This window comes from Prinia subflava, chromosome 5 (assembly GCF_021018805.1).
Source record: "Prinia subflava isolate CZ2003 ecotype Zambia chromosome 5, Cam_Psub_1.2, whole genome shotgun sequence".
NCBI lineage: Eukaryota > Metazoa > Chordata > Aves > Passeriformes > Cisticolidae > Prinia > Prinia subflava.
In genome coordinates, this window is record NC_086251.1 from 52,802,599 (window position 1) to 52,815,578 (window position 12,980).

At 45.6% G+C, this 12,980-nt stretch overlaps 1 protein-coding gene across 1 annotated transcript in view; it reads right to left on the minus strand.

Annotated features, from left to right (window-relative positions):
- LOC134551489 (cytoplasmic dynein 1 heavy chain 1-like) overlaps positions 1–12,980 on the minus strand; it is a 22,320-nt gene continuing 9,340 nt past the window's right edge. Inside the window, exons 17-34 of the mRNA XM_063399151.1 lie at positions 12,811–12,940; positions 11,924–12,057; positions 11,561–11,675; positions 11,277–11,438; positions 10,986–11,200; positions 10,694–10,898; positions 10,385–10,558; positions 10,165–10,284; positions 9,916–10,036; positions 9,107–9,302; positions 8,375–8,492; positions 7,211–7,426; positions 6,446–6,658; positions 6,128–6,255; positions 5,534–5,687; positions 747–870; positions 309–422; positions 1–24 (exon numbers count right to left, since the gene is read on the minus strand). Of these exons, the coding sequence (XP_063255221.1) occupies positions 754–870; positions 5,534–5,687; positions 6,128–6,255; positions 6,446–6,658; positions 7,211–7,426; positions 8,375–8,492; positions 9,107–9,302; positions 9,916–10,036; positions 10,165–10,284; positions 10,385–10,558; positions 10,694–10,898; positions 10,986–11,200; positions 11,277–11,438; positions 11,561–11,675; positions 11,924–12,057; positions 12,811–12,940 (2,518 nt within the window). The 3' untranslated portion in view covers positions 1–24; positions 309–422; positions 747–753. The remainder of the gene's footprint in view (positions 25–308; positions 423–746; positions 871–5,533; positions 5,688–6,127; positions 6,256–6,445; positions 6,659–7,210; positions 7,427–8,374; positions 8,493–9,106; positions 9,303–9,915; positions 10,037–10,164; positions 10,285–10,384; positions 10,559–10,693; positions 10,899–10,985; positions 11,201–11,276; positions 11,439–11,560; positions 11,676–11,923; positions 12,058–12,810; positions 12,941–12,980) is intronic.

Genomic DNA, 12,980 nt, shown 5'->3' on the forward strand with positions numbered 1-12,980 from the left:
CAAACGAGCACGCTCATTTGGAGACTAGAAATGGGAGAAAAAAACCAACACAAAACCAAACAACTGTTACTCAAGTGAACTGATAAAACCAAAGCCTGATAAAAGACTACAAAGTATCAGGTTTAATGCTAGATTGTTACTGAAACTTAATACATTCTACCAAACAGAAAACGCAACTACTATTTATTGGGTGAGGAGAGAAAAAACATTGCAGGTACATCTTAGTATCTGAGGTTTTATCATCTAAGGTAAGATTTCAACAAACATGTTTCTCCATTTAGCTTTATCAAGACAAACCACAGTCTCACCTTGCACATCCTAGAAACTGGAATGCTACTGAAGGTCCTCAGCATGTTTGCCTTTACACCAGGAGGAGGCTCAAACACGAAGATTCGGCCGGCACGTAACAAATTCACTGGCACCTAGAGAAGATCAATAAGCTCACATCCAGCAGCTTTAGCCTTCACTAAATTAAATCCCAGCATAGTTTGCATTAGCCTCAAAACCTCATGGTGAGTATGAAGCCTTTCTTTTGGAGGTTAGGGGAATCAGCAAAAGGAACAGCATGAAGTTTACAGCTACAATTTAGTTATCAGAAAGCAAGACTAGTTACTGCCCTGACAGGTGTGTATTTTCCTTCTTCTTTACTGCAGAAAGGCAGTCAAGAGAGAACCTTCCCTGGGGAGCACTCTTAGCTCTGCAAGCCAGTTACTCTGCCAGATAATCAAATTTTAAATCAGTGTTACCTTTGGATTAATCTCCATGGTAAGGAAGAGTCTGAAGCAAGCATGGGGTTGCAGGGAATGTAGTTTCTTTTCTAGTTGCATGAGCCAGCCAGGAGCCAGGTGAACGTTCTTCAGCATTACCCATCTGTGAATTTTTGAAAAAGAACAAGTGCTTTTTAGTGAACAGCTTATGGATCCTGGCTGTGATCACCACAAAGAGTAACAGAACATATCAATGCTGCAGATTTTCCTCCCTCTTTTTAACTTGTCTTCTAAATAGAACCAGTTACGATGTATTGTAAAATGGTTAACTTTCTTGTTTTGCAGGTACAACCTACTTTTCCTGAAATATTTAAACAGCAGATGTAAACAGATGTGACCACTGTTGCCTTACACGTGTCCGCAGCGTGATTCGGCCTTCCACATCGTGCACAAAGGAACAAGACAGCCGTAGGCTTCTGCGCCTTTCTGCCCTGTTTCCTCCTGGCCCAATCACCCCTTTGCTGCCACTGCACACCCTGGGGAGTGATCCAAGCGGGCTGTGCAGCAGCAGCCGCAGTCGGCTGCATGGCTGCAGCCACAGCAGCCATCTTGTGGCTGGGAGGGGTCACCCTCGCACAGGCCTGAACCATCCGTGACACCGGTGGATCTCCAGGAAGCGCTTCAATGATCCCCCTGCACACAGCATTGCAGTTGCTTCGAGCAAGCGACCGAAGCACGATGTTCCTAGCCACAGGATCACTCACCTGCCTTTCAACAGCAGCAGTCAGCCTTCCCGCAAAGCGGAGAAAAGGCTCATCAGCTTCCTGGACAATGTTTGCAAAGGACTCTAGTGGCGCAGTCATCTGTATTGTCTGGAGCAGGGCTGCCATGCCTGTTTCCTGGCACTGCTCCTGGACCAAGGGCTGAAAACCAACTTGCCCATCGGCCCTGGCATAATTGCCTGTTCCCAGTAGCATATCAGTATTAACTGCACGCCTAGGATCGGCCGGATCCAGTGTCGCGTTCTGTTGCACTGAAAAGAACAGGGCATATGCCTTTATTAATATTCAGCTCTTTATTAAAGTGATCAGCTCATTATTAAAATCATCAGCAGGATTGCAAAGTCCGATCGGAGTTTTCCACACTACTGCAGCCATCTGAAGGAGCAGGTGCTGTCCCAGTGGATGCTGAGTCCTTGTTCCCATAGAAACAGCTGGCAGTTTTCTCTGGTCAACCCTCAGAAGGCAGAGCACTGGCAGTCAGCTCTTTGCCCTCAGGGAAAAGTTTCAAGAGTTTCCCATTCTCTACATCAGTCAGCTCAGCTGGCCGGTTCCCATTCCATTCAGGCTCCTCACAGGTCATGGCCAATCTTCAAACCAGGCCAGGAGGTGCACCCACTCCCCGCTCAGCCAGGGCACTATCCCATTCTCTTCTGACGAATCTAGCTTCCTGTCCCGGGGTGCAGTATCCCCCAAAAAAACCTCCCAGGATCTACGGGGGCGGCCCTGCCCTATCTGCATATCCAAATGCATATGCATTTGTCCTGGTCATAGCCGAAGTTACTCTTGCTAAATGAGGTAGTTACAAAGGACAATAGGGCTATCTAGGTGTGGGCAGCTTCTTTTCACATTTCAATTAGGTAGGGAAAAGTTGCCAGGCAACTTTCCTTCAGGGCAGCTCTCCCTGCTCAGATTGTCTGGGGTGTGGGGGGTGTTACTCTAGCCAGGAGAGGGTCAGTTGTGGGGTGGCTGGTTTTTTTTGTTTTTTTTGTTTTTTTGTTTTTTTTTTTTTTTTTTTTTTTTTTTTTTTTTTTTTTTTTTTTTTTTTTTTCCGTTCATAACAGCACTGCTCTGGCCGCCAGCTGAGTCCACATGTCCTCAAAAGCAGTCATACTCAACTGGTGGAAAGAGGGTCCGAGCTATGGTCCTTATGTCAAATGGTATTAAAAGATTTGCGTTGAAAAACCGGAGGATCTGCATCACCTCGGCCGACCCCAGACCATACTTCCTGACTGCATCACGCAGCTCTGCCAAGGCCTGCCAAGCCACGGGTTGATGGGTGTAATGAGTAACACCCTGAAGGACAGGGAAGGCCTGAAGACCCCCGGATGAAGCAGCAGAACCTGCCACATCCTGCCCTGTGGGTCCCACAGGGTTAGAGGCAGGCACTCGGCTAGGTACTGGCTGAACACCCGACGCTGCAGGTCCAGCAGCAGAATCAGCAGCAATACCAGCAGGGCTGGAGTACACATCTTCAATCCCCAATGAGTCTTGCGCACCAGCACAATCACCCACTCGTTCGGACTTAGCTCTCACTTCCCCCCAAAACCGCTCGCGGTCTCTCGGGCGTCCTGCCACCTGACAGGGGGGGAGTGTCCACCAGGCTGTGGAGGAAGAACCAACAGTGCGGGGCCCTTTACTCCTATCAAAGACCGGCCGCATCCCGGCCGTGTCCCCGCTGGCGTTAAATTTAAACACCCCGGCGTCCGCAGCCGGCGCGCCGCTCGCAGCGGGAAAGGGAGGGGGAGCGGGCCCAGCCGCTGACGCCGGGGCCGCCCCAGCCCCCGCGGGGCTGGAGCCCGCCTGCAGCGCCGCGGCACCGGCCGCCGGGGACAGCTCAAAAGGATCCGCGGCACGCACGCATCCCGGCAAAGCCTGACCGCCCGGGATCGATTCGGGCGGAGACGGCAGCAGCAGCTCAGCCGCCGCCGGGGCTGTCCCACCTGCCGCCGGCAACCCGGCGGAGCCGGCCGCTGCCGCAGGTAGCGCGGGGAGAGGAGGGCCTGGGACCGCCTCCAGAATGGTCCCAGCGGCAGGGCGGACACCCACAGCAGGCACAGCCGTCCCTGCGCGGAGCGGGGCTGTGCGCCCGCCCGCCGAGGCGGGGTCCAGCGAAAAACCGACCGGGGCCCCGCCTCCGGGGGCGTCCATGCCCCCCGCGCCCTCAGCAGGCGGGGCGGGCGGAGAAGTGGCCAGCGCACCACCCTCCGGGGCGAGCCCGGACGCTGGAGCGGGCTGTGCCGCTCCAGCCGGCTTCACCGGGCACGCAATGGGCGTGCCACAGCATGGACACCACACCGTGACTGAATCCTGGTCAAAGAGCGCTGGGGGCCGCGCTCCCGGGTCGCCGTCCCCCTCCAGCGCCGAAAAGGAATGGAGGAGGGGCTCCTCCGTCCCCGGCGCAGGCACAGCCGGGACCGGCCCCGGGCTTGCCGGGGCCCCGCTCCCCGGAGATCCACACCGGAGCCTGGGAGAGAAAGACCCCCCGGCGAAGCGACCAGAGAGGGAGGGGTTGAGATTTCCTCCCTTGGGAGCTAAGTCCGGCCTCAGACAATACTTCTGGGTCTGACAGAATGACCTCGCCGTCCCCCAGCTCCCCGCCCCATTTCGGGATGGGGGAAACAGCCCGCGAGCTCTGCGAGCTGGGAGGGGCTGACCTGAACGCAGCCTCTACAAACAGCTTCCATTTCACCAAAAGGCGTGCTACTTCCACGTCATATTCCGTGTCGACCGCTTCCATGAGGCACTCTCCCAGGAGGGACCACGCCTCCCGACGGAGAGCCTCATCTGGCGTGGGAAAGAACCCACGCCCTCTGCCCCACTCGTACAAACGCTGAAGCTCCTGCCGAGACACCCGAGCGTGTTTTCGCTCCAACAAATCTCCCCAAAACTCCAGCGCCTCGGACTCCTGCATACTAGCACGGGAGTAGACACTGGCACCGGTGTAGCGCAAAGCAATTTGTCTAAAAAAAAACCACCGCACAACAGGGAGGGAGGGAAAGGAAGGATCTCACCAAACGTCTCACACAGACGGGGTCACCAGCTGTTGCCCGGAACGCAATAATCAACCACACAGAGGCAGAGGTCTTCAGTGAAAGCTGCTCCCCACCCAGAAAAAGAGGGCCAGCCTGTTTATTTCTTTCCTTTTATAATTTTGTGGGTCTGGAAGCACATTGGCTCTTGGGGTTACTACACCTTCACCCCACTGGCTATGCCAGCTGTCAACCAACATTGTTTTCAGGCTGGAAATATGTAAGCAAAGGACAGTGAACAAAAACAAGAAAGGTTGTTTATGTTCCAAAGCGTGAGAAAGTGAAAGACTGACCCTTAATATCGCAACAGTAGCTAAAGAACTGACTCCATCTGACTACAAGCAAGTAGAAGGCTTTAAAAAATCTCAGAAAAACCAGGGCAACACAGTTGGTTTGGAACAGGGATCAGGGATTAAGAAAGTATTTGCACTTCAGATGGGTAGTTGAGCTACACAGGTACAGAAGAGAAGTACTATTAGTGGCTGTAATTTTGTTAGCTCTACTGCATGTAAACCCTATTTTAAACAGCACAAGCTGTAGTAACAGCTTCTCCATTTCCATACTAAGGAGTGAAAAACATACCCATTTCAACTGAAAGTCAATTATTCCTACAGTTGCCTGTTTCTTCATATTACTGAAATTTCAGTAAGATATCAGAGTAGATTTAATTCTAGATAACTAACCATGTTAGTTGCCATTATCTATGACTAGGGAAAGCACATGAAAACAAAGGAACAGAGAGACAGGTTGCATGTAATTTTACACTAGGGAAAGATCAATTCAAAAGAAAAGAATTTGATCTTGAAATGGTGGAAAAGGAAATACTATCTTTTGATCTTGTAGCTCACAAATTCTTCTCAGGACTAACACCACATATATCTCTAGTTTACTTGTTAAATTGTAAATTGAAAATAAAGTCACTTGCATGTTACTAAGAGAACAACTGCAAACTTTCCTAACACACAGGAACAGAATTCAAGATTTTAAATAGCTTCTACACGATCATGCCACTAACCTGAACCAGAAGTGGGTTACCAAATCTCAAGGCACTTTCCAAGTTCTTCCTGAAAGCGTCATCCAAGAAGCTTGTACGAGTTATCTTACGGTCTTTATACTCATTCATGATAAACTCTGTAGCTTGCCCAGAGGGATCGATGATCAATGGATACCTGAAGTTAATAATAAAACACTTTCATTATTTAGGTTTTGACTGCAGACAGTGTCTAAGCCGTTATATGAATTTACATGGCATTATTAATCTCAACACTAAACCCTTGTTTATTCCTTCACTACCTTGAGGCGGGTTCAATGATTCTCTTCAGTTTTAAAAGTTGTATTTGAGCAACAAAATAGCTCAAATAACAAAATGGTTCAAGCCAACTTATTTCAACAGCTAACCATAACAAAAAAGGCAAACAAAAATGAGTTTTATGTTTACATGTGGTTAAGAAGCTTTTAGGAACACGAGAGGCTCAGCCCAGTGAAACAGTGCTTTGCAGGAGCTACTCTGACTGAACAGGTGCAAACCCTGCCTGCTGTAAGAGCACTGCTTAAGAACTTCCCCTCTTGGGATGCAGTACTGTTTCCATAAAATGCAATTGCACAGTACCTGTTGAAGCGCTTGAGCATGATGGCATTCTCGGTGCACAGGTCATCGGCGGGCAGCGAGCTCGCCTGCCAGCGCAGCCGCTCGTCGGCGTTGGAGAGGTACTCGGTCCTCGCGATGTCTGTGCGGAACTGCAGGGAGCAAACACAGCTGACATTTAGCTCCACCTCCTCCAACCAGCTGCTGAGGACATTTTAGGTAAATGCAGATCTACAAAGCTGCGACAGCTTTCCAACAGCTCTATTCTTTACCCAGCAATCCTAAAGCTTAACTCCCGTGGTAAATCAATTCATGGTTAACTTATCGTGACGGTATCTTTACCTGGATATTTGCTTGCTGCAAATGGTGAGACCATGTAGTGAACAGATTCTGACGCATCTGCTGGTCAAAGTAGCCAGCATAGGCAATAAAAGCTCCTGAGAGTAAACAGTCTCCTGCAATTGTGGACATCTGGTTTTTGAAAGTTTCACTTGTCTTCTCCCATCTTTCACGTTCGGCAGAAAGACTCTTCAGGAGGGCTGTGCTACGGTTTACCTAGGAAACAGTGGTGAAGTAGATTCTTTAGATGATGAAATGTTCTTATATTACAAGTCTCTCAGAATACTTAAATTCTGACTCAAGGCCCAAGTTACATTTAAAAGCTCAGAATGAGATCAAATTTGGGATTCTTCAGTGCTAATTTATTAAGTTGATTCTAACTGTTACCTTGAGGAACTCAAAAGTGCTAAGTACTAATACAGTAGCAACATACTAATGATGAGATCAAGTACACAGAGAAATCCACACTCCCCTCCTTGAAGTCAAGTTAAGACATTACAATCCCACTACATCCATGCCTGTTTTCAAAGGCTTTCTACACATTTTAAACTTTATGAGAACTGTCTTGTTAATCCAGTAGCAACATAAGTTGGTATTTCTCTAACTCCAGACAGGTTTCATGAGAAGCCTTGTGACACCCAGAGATGAAACAGTTCAAATGCACTGCACAGGGGAAGCAACCAAGTCCACTCTCAAATTCGAAGATGGATTCAATTTTGGACTGTCAGAGATTAAAGAATGAAAAATTATTGGTATAGGAAGTCTTACTTTTGCTTCTACAGCAGCCAAGTCTGCCTTAATAGCTTGAGCCTCCGAAATCAGGACTGCGTATTCTTCTTTGTAACGGGCAATACTGGCCTCCAGATCACGAATCATTTGCTTCACTTCATTTGCTTTCTGTTGGTTGTCTTTGGCATCATCCTCCAGCTTCTGCAGTTCATTGCGCAGAGGTTCCACTCGTTTCAACATATCAGCGTAGTTCAGCTGCAAATGGTAAATAGAACCTTTACACTTTCTAAAATGACATGTTAACAGGAACCACAGCATTCAGGTATATAGTATCAACTGCATCTTTTCATATTTATGTACTTCTGACCTATGTAAGAATTAGTAACTACTTAAGAGAAACTTAGTATTGTTTATCAGTCCCTAGGACTCTAGTTTAAACTAAGCACAGAAACATAAGCAATTGCTTTTTGCAAGATTCTTGTACTGCTCTGTAGGTTTACACAAAGTCATTCAGAAGGTTCAGACCACATTAAGAAGTGCACACCATTGTTTTATATAAATATTCAATGGGGCGTCCATGCCAGTACTGTACTAATCTGCCCTTCTTAGCAGTGAGATGAGTAAAGCTAAGCCACAGAACAATTAGGACAGGGCCTGTTGGCAAGATTCAAGTTAAACAGAGTCTCTCCATATCATGCCATTCCAAGCAGGAACAGTTTGAACTGAGCCAAGAATTTTGCTGTATTGGAACACCAACAGGCAAGTAAAACCATTCTTGCATATCTCACTCTGAGGGCAAGACTCCCAAACCCTATTCCTTTAGGAAACTTAAAAGTCTGCCTTGAGTGTGTCCTACTCTGAGGCAAGACAAATGCAGTCTCATTAAGAGGACTGCATTGCATTTTCCAGTGGAGAATTGTGTTGTCCTGTAGAATGGCATCACATACAGAAAGTATCCACCAGTGTTCACCATAAACCTAAAGTTTTTCAGTGCAGAGGCTGTATCCACAACTGGCCAATAATTCCCTGGCATGGCACTATATATCCTGTAAGTTTCATCTAAACCATCTACCCCATTTTTTGAAGCAAAATAGCTTGCAATACTTTAGCTGAATAAGGGCAAATTCAGAGCCATTAGACATTGCTATGTGCCTTCTGGCTCACTCTTTTCACCTTGCCTTTATTTCCTCAAGCTGACTTTACCTGTGCAATTGCCCATTTCACCATAGGTCCACAGGCCAGTGATGCTCTGTTTACAATTTCATAGTTGTAACTTGGATTTGACAGGTAGTTTTTCTTCATCTTCTCCCGGATGGCATCACTGCAAGGGAAAAATTTTTACAGATAGCTTGAGTCCATTGTATGTCAGCACACAGGTGCTCAGTATCTCTTCATCCAGCCTGCCTTCCACAGCTGACAAGAAACAATTCCTGTCAGTTTTGCTGAGTAGTAGCTGGGATGTTCAACATGTTGTTTCAGAAATTACAGCTTACAGGTGATAAAATTCTATCAATATTTTAAGATTAGCCATTCACTAACTTCTCAACTCTGCTCTAAAAAAAATGGAGTTGGAAGGGAACTCAGATGTCTCTAGTCTGACCCTCTGTTCACATTCAGAGCCAGCTAGGAAGCTGACCAGCAGCCTGGTCTGTTATTGCTGCAAAACCACTTTCAGGCGACAATGTGGCTTTGGACACCAACACTGCTTTGCAACCATGCCATTAAATCACACAAGCAGCTGCTTCGTCCCAGTTTTCATGATACACCCTGGCTTCAGCAGTCCAGTTTCTGTACCACCTGCATGTTCACCATGTGCAGTAAGCTGCTGTCAAAAGAAGTCAAGTGCTACCAAAGCAATTACACAGAGGAAAGTCCGGCTAAGACCCTCTGCTCTTTGTAAATGGTTTGTTCACATAAATCACACTTGCAATTTACCTGATTTCCTCAGCAGAGAAGTTCACAATGGTTGGAATGAAGTTCTCCCTCATGATGATGGAACGTATTTGTTTCCAGTCAGTGGTGCTTTCACCTAAGAGCAGGCAGATGGACTCCAGTGCCAGCTTAACTGCTGCAGGTGGATTGGCCATGGAACGGACCTCGACCAGGTGCTGCTTCTTTATGGACTTCACAGCTAACCAGTGCCAGAAAGATGAAGAGTGTTGATTGGGAAGAAAACAAACAGTTAGCAAAGTCCAGCAGACTACCCTGGATTTGTACAAATGCTTCAAGATTCTAAAAAGGAATATGAGGTTATTAGAGAAGCAGACACTACTGATTAACTACTATATTACGAGACATGCTTCCACGAAGGTCAACTTGCCAAATGGACACAGGCAACTTACTCTGCTGCCTAAAAAGGATTCACTCAAACCAGTGGTTTGCCTACCCAGTTTAATGAAAGGACAGCTTGACTGCATGCTGTCTGTTCAGCAGCAAGGCATCACTAGCCTATCTACAGCTGGTCTGCTAGAAACTAAGCTACAAACCATAGAAGCAGTATCAAGAATCAGACCAGTAGCTGGTAAACCAGGACAGTAATATTATACACAGGAAAAAAAAATCACAAAAATCACAGCTCAAAGACTGTGAGTTTAAAAGAAGGGATTTCTTCAACTCTGTTCAGGCCCATGCTAAGAGCCTACACTTTTATTAGACAGAAACAACCCAGATCACAAGAAAACACATTCCCATAGACCAGTTTTAGATCCAAGACAACAGTGTGATCTCTTGAGGTGTTAACATACCACTCTGAGCTTCAATGACAGCAGGCTCCACCTTGTCAAGATCTTCTTTCACACTCATCTGCTTGTCTGCAATGACCTCCTGCTGCTTGTGCAGCTGTTCCTGAATCTCCTGGCTCATGACCTATAAGGAAATTTCACAGACAAAATACTGCCTTTTAGAAGCTGAAATTCTTCCAGCACTTGCTCTGTAGGCTTTGTTTTGTAAATAAAATAGTTGCTGTGCACAGAGATTTAACAAATTTTTTTTACCTTTTTCTTCTCAGCTTCCTGTTGATCTTTCACCATCTTTTTCAACTTGTCATTGGCTGCTGCATTTTTCACTTCCAGCTCCTGACTCTTTATTCTTAGGTCACGCCGCAACTCCTCTACCTAAGATCAATCAGAAGATGGAAGAGAGAATTCATATTGAGCATTGAGATCTATTTACTCACTCCAGCTTTACAGAGGGCAAAGTTTTAAAGACACATACCTGATCAACTGTTTCCTTGATTTTTCTCAGACCAACATTCAAATGCATTTGCTGCTCCTCCAGTTCACTTCGCTTCTCATTGAACAAGTTGGCATAATGGTTGATGAAGTCCAAGTAGTGGCGTGGTGTGATTGCCATGGTTCTGCCTCCTCGCTTTGCCAGCCGAGCATTGGCCTTTAGGAGACAAAGTGTTGTAGAGTATGCACTGTTTTAAAATTTATCTCGATGCCAAGGATCATAGTTTTAGGAAACTGGTGAATGATGCCATGGCCTAGAGTTAGGAGTAAGTTAAGCAGTGTAATAACATACCTGGTGAAGAGTCTGATGAACAAACACACAGCTATTAACAATAGCCTCCCTGTGCGTTGGTGGCTGGGGCAGCTTATCATACACAACTGGCATGTAATCAGGCACAATGTAATTTGGTTTCTCAAGATCCATTTTGCTTGTGAACTCTTTGCCAACTTGGTACAGTGCCTCAGTTGACCAGTCTCCAAACCAGTTCAAGACACATCTGAAATACAAAGCATTTGTGAAGAACTTTCCCCAAACCAGTGTTTTAATGGTACCTGTAAAATACGTTGGAATACACAGTAATTACCTGTTGAAGAGTGCAGGAGAGGTAGCTGCCCTGTCCTTCAGGCCCTCAGAAGATGGATTCATAGTGAACACTACATGGAGATTGCGAATAACTTGGCTGGTGAACCATTTGTACAGTTCCTCATGTGAATCTAACATTAAACCTTCCTTCTGTGCTCCTTCTTTACACTGAGTCATGAGGGTAGCATATTCATCTCCTTCAAAGAGGCCAGGAACCTAATTCAAAAGACAGTTTTCTTGTAGTTTATGGTTGTAAAAAGGTGCAAAAAATATTTACTTAAAATCTTCTTACCTCTCCATTGGCTAGGAGAGTGTTCATTCTCTCCAGGAATCCAGAATCCAAGACGTTTGACTCATCCATAATAAAAGCTATTTTTTCATTTTTACAGCCAGAGCGTCTCAATACTGTTCTAAGGTCTTCATCAAAATCTTCACCTGTGTATTTTCTGTGAACCTGGTGAGAGTTAACATTGGTCATTAATGCTTTCGTTTAGCTTTTATTGGGATTTTAGGGGTCAGTGTATAAGTGGGAGTTTAGATTTACAGGTTTTCAGAAGTTAAACTTAGCACACCAACCTTGATTTGGTAGACACTCAAACCATTCATCCAGGCAACAAATCTTGACAGGGTTGTTTTCCCTGCTCCACTGACTCCAATTAGCAGCAAGTGGCCCTGTGGCTGACGGAAGATTCTGAAAAAGAACACAACCAAGTGTGATTGATAAGTGTTAGTGACTTACTGAAGCTTTTCCTAGAACACCTAAGCTTCAAGTTAGTACCAAAACTGACACGCCTTTCCAGATAGGATCCTGCTATATGGAGTGTATTTTCTATAGCAACAATGAGACCATGCTCCATTCTTACTCTGTACTAAGGCTTTTCTGGTTTAGAGTAACCCTAAATACTGCTTATATGAGTAGCAATGGAAGTCTGAACTTACCGGTCAATTCTTAACACATGATCCAAGACTTCATTAAACAGGACAAGTGGTACATCAAGCTCTTCTTCATAAAAGACTTTAAGCCTAGCTTTCACATAGTCTCTCAATTCTTCCTGATCCACTGGAATGTAATCCTAAAAGAACCAATCAATATAGCATGGAAGTCAAGATTAGGGGAATTTGCTTAGGGGTAAATTTATGAGTACATCAAAGCAGAAATACTAGAATACTTTAAATAGCAATCCTCTACAAAAGCTTAAGAACACTCATTTAACTTGCACAGGAACAAGTCCACTGCCTACAGCAGCACAGGTAGCAGCATGAGGTTTAAACACTCCATCTACTGAACCTACCATAGGCTGAGCCTGTGCTGCCAGTTACTGAAGAGACTGGGAAGTAGCTCTATAGACTTATCCCTTCCACAATTTATTTTAAACAGCTTTTCCTAGTCACTTACTATTGGTCAGAGATGGGTGGCAAGCTAGGTGGACTTTTGCCTAAAGTCACCAGGATTTGTACAGCTTGACCAGATGGACCACTTCAGATTATAAGAAACCAGAAAATGTGTAACATCACTATTACTCAAGGGTCACTGCCTTATCTAAGAGATTCCATAAGGAATAACTGTAACCTGGTAGTGTCACACTACTCTTGAGAAACATTATTTTATACTGCTTTTACATCCCATGATAGCATCCGTGGTATAACAGCTATTAACTTTGTGGCAGAGTTCACTTCTGATAATCATAGTAAAAATTTCTTGGAGATCAATTTAACAGCATGACAGGCACTGATTATCACTTTAATATGGTCATAAGAGCTGCATCACTCAGTTGCATCTAACCTATTTCAATTCTGAGGTTCCTTTTTAAAAAAATGTCACTTGCCTTTGACAGCCAGTTGCTGTACAAGATAGGTCTGCTCATAGCCTTCTCTTTGTCAATGTTGGGGAAGTGTTTCAGAGCAACCATGTCAATGTTCTCATCAGTCCAGCGTCTCTCCTCATCTTCCACAAGTCTGGGTAAAGAAGTAAGTCACTGAGTACAGTCCTCTGTAA